At 37.3% G+C, this 2,964-nt stretch overlaps 1 protein-coding gene across 1 annotated transcript; it reads right to left on the reverse strand.

The window, feature by feature from the left end:
- Window positions 1–804: 804 nt before the first annotated feature.
- On the reverse strand, window positions 805–2,915 carry LOC107576881 (galactose-specific lectin nattectin-like). The gene is made up of 6 exons (XM_016263000.1): window positions 2,798–2,915; window positions 2,363–2,432; window positions 2,137–2,237; window positions 1,477–1,611; window positions 1,137–1,248; window positions 805–989 (listed from the first exon to the last, which is right to left on the reverse strand). The coding sequence occupies exons 1-6, from the start codon at window positions 2,828–2,830 to the stop codon at window positions 910–912; spliced, it is 531 nt and encodes a 176-aa protein (XP_016118486.1). The 5' UTR covers window positions 2,831–2,915; the 3' UTR covers window positions 805–909.
- Between the last annotated feature and the right edge of the window lie 49 nt (window positions 2,916–2,964).

The raw sequence follows: 2,964 nt of genomic DNA on the forward strand, positions 1-2,964 counted from the left end.
AAAAAAAAAAAAAGTATAATTTATTTTTGTATCTGGTGGAATTGATGGCACTAGTCATTATTCACCATTTCTATATATATATACACACACACACACACAGAAAAGTTGAGGAAAAAAAAAAAAGAAAAAAGTTTTTGCATGGAAGGCAGGAAAATCATATGGAATGCAGACTCTTTATTTTTTTTGGACAATGTTCAGGCCATTGCATAGGCGACTAGGCCTACATTTGATTTTTCCCAGTCAAACCAAACAATTCTGATACTTTTGAATGCGGTCCGAGTTGGAAAACATGAGTGGTCATTCCAACTGCTGGACAATGCACAATGTAGAAACACCCCCAAGTGAGTAAAACTAGACCAAAGGCTCCTAGGTCACAAAAACCGTGCATTAGTGAATGCTAATTTTATTCTGATCATTCACAGCATAAACATAAGGTACGGAGCACAGGAAGCACTGTCGTATAAAACCAGTGACAAATTCTAGCCATGCAAGACCAGATAAATTAACGTGTACAGTCAAGTAAGCTATCCATCACCCTCCTAATGTTTGGTTAGGCCAACTTGGTCTGAAGACATTAAAGTCAATATCTAGGTTGTCTGGTTTAGTCACGAAACAGTAACTGCAGGTTAACAGTACGCTCTCCTGGTAAATGTCATTACTACAACATCAAGGTTTGTATTGCTCATTAAAGTTCCCCTATGCCTCAAAGCTTAGATAAAAATATATATAAAAACCCCAAACCTTAAAGAGCGATTCACGGCAACAAACATGTACATTTGTGGTTTGAAGTTCTTTATTTAGTTTTGGAAAGAACAGCATTAAAATTCAAAATCAAAGCATGTCTGTTACAAGCAGCAATTTGGAGACTTTAGAAATCGGTGATGGACAGACGAGATATCGGTTTATCAATTAGAAGTGAATTTTAGTGGTTCTGTAACAGATGAAATTGAGAAGAGTATCGCAGTGCGCGTCATTCCAGCGTTTCTCACCTGTGGAAATTCAGATATGTTATTCAAACATGCTTGTGCAAACAAAGCCATAAATATAAATCTGTAGTAAAATGTACAAGATTTGAAGCCACCTTTATAGTTAATTTTCAACACTAAATAGCTTTAGATATATGGACAATATATCACCTCCATATCCCATTTCCACACAACGTTCATTTCCTCCTCCATTACTTGGTTCACCAGTATGCCAGTCACTGTACTCAAACTCTGATCCATCACTCCAAAACCAGATATCCTCCTGAAGAACATTAACAAACTTGTTGCCGTTTCCACATGCTGATGCTTCTAATTTTATTTTCATCTTTAAATAAGAACTGAGAGGCTAGGTTTAAATATACATATTTCATTTTTAGTGTGAAGCCATTACTGGTGTTTGTTGGGGCAGTGAAAACCAGCCTTTAAAAAAAAAAACCCCACACACACAATGGTTGAACTGATATTTGAAGGGAAATGAAAAGTCAGCTACCTTAATTGCATCATGAGCACCAATCCAGGCACGGGAGTTGTCATTACCATGTTTTATCACAAGAGTTTTTAGGAAATTGTGAGCGAGTTGACTGTGGATCGATGCAAGGTTTCCTCCGAGGCCAACACATTGTTTCTAGGAGGATAAAGAGTTACGCTGTTAATGCATCAGGTTTCCTTCTGGAGCATCAGGGAGCGTCTGAACTTTTTGTAGAAGTTGCATGCAAGTCCCTCAGCTGTCCTCAGTGTGAGAAGATGGATCTCAAAATCATAGTCACTGTTGGATAGGGCTCCAAATATGCAAAATGTGCTAGAAAACTAAAGAACTGGTGGCACCTGAAGGACTTTTCTGAAAAACAGCGGGCAGTTTAACAGTTCAGAACAAACAAGGGACTCATGAACTACCATTTATATTTTAAAAAAAAAAAAAAAAAAAAAAGAAAAAAAAGGGGGATCATTCAGGTAACACCACAGTATTAGGAATCAAGCATATGTAAGCTTTTGAACTGGTGCATTTTTATAAACTCAGCCATTATCTTCTCTTGAGGACTATGTAAACATCCTTTATGCGAAACCTTATTCAGGTCAGTTCCAAACAAAATATATAGTAAAACAACTTGATACCACAACTGTATCTATATTACAGAGAACACAAACTTGCCTCTGCTTCAGCCCATGGTTTTAAGTCGCTGAAATATTTAAAGCATCGTGTTCCAAATTTCTCCCAGCCATTGGGGCATTTTCGACCAATGTCGGAAGATCCTGCAAAAAAATTAAAATTAGGCTTTTGTACCTAGGGATTGATGAAATTTGTGGACATAAGTACAGAAACTGCAAACTCTCATCTGCAGTAAAGTAGGAAAATTCTGTCTACTTTGTTCATTTACTTTCAGACTGGACTCCATTTACAACCAACGCAATGAGGAACGCTGCAGAAATCCACATGCTGACAAAGCCCTATTAATAAATCAACATTATAAATATGTAATGAATGCATGAACACCAAAAATGGAAATGCAATTAAAAAAAAACAAAAAAAACCCACACACACCTTTACTTTTAACTCAAGATGATTCAATTAAATAGTCATTGTGCATTTTAAAATTTCAAATGTTCAATTCAAGTTTTGTATGGTAATAACCAAAAGTGTGTACACATCTGTCATTCAGTTTAACCAAAAGCCCACTGTAACGTAAAGACTCAGAGATGGAACTCAGTTCAACGGTTTACAAATGATTTGCCGCAGGCAAGACAAATCAGAGCAGGCGAGTAAACATTACTCCATGAAGTTCAATGAAGAGATGATATAGAACTGATATTACCGTCCTTACAGGTGTGGAGGACATCGTGAACATAGGAGTGATGAGTGAGCACACCTCGAGTTAATGAGTATTGAGGGGAGTATCACACATGAAACACAAACACACAATGGGAAGACTTGGAGACAGGGCCGTCGCTAGTGGGGTGAAAGGTGGTGACAATTACAGGG

The sequence above is a fragment of the Sinocyclocheilus grahami genome, unplaced genomic scaffold, assembly GCF_001515645.1.
Source record: "Sinocyclocheilus grahami isolate Dianchi unplaced genomic scaffold, SAMN03320097.WGS_v1.1 scaffold4532.1, whole genome shotgun sequence".
Classification (NCBI taxonomy): Eukaryota; Metazoa; Chordata; class Actinopteri; order Cypriniformes; family Cyprinidae; genus Sinocyclocheilus; species Sinocyclocheilus grahami.

Bases quoted from the DNA above. Each gene is read 5' to 3' on its own strand.
- LOC107576881 (XM_016263000.1), bottom strand. From the start codon at position 2,830: ATGTTCACGATGTCCTCCACACCTGTAAGGACG. The intron at 1,612-2,136 runs GCAAGTTTGTGT...TTATCCTCCTAG, and splicing joins AACCATGGGCTGAAGCAGAG to AAACAATGTGTTGGCCTCGG. The intron at 1,249-1,476 runs GTAGCTGACTTT...AATGTTCTTCAG, and splicing joins GTGCTCATGATGCAATTAAG to GAGGATATCTGGTTTTGGAG.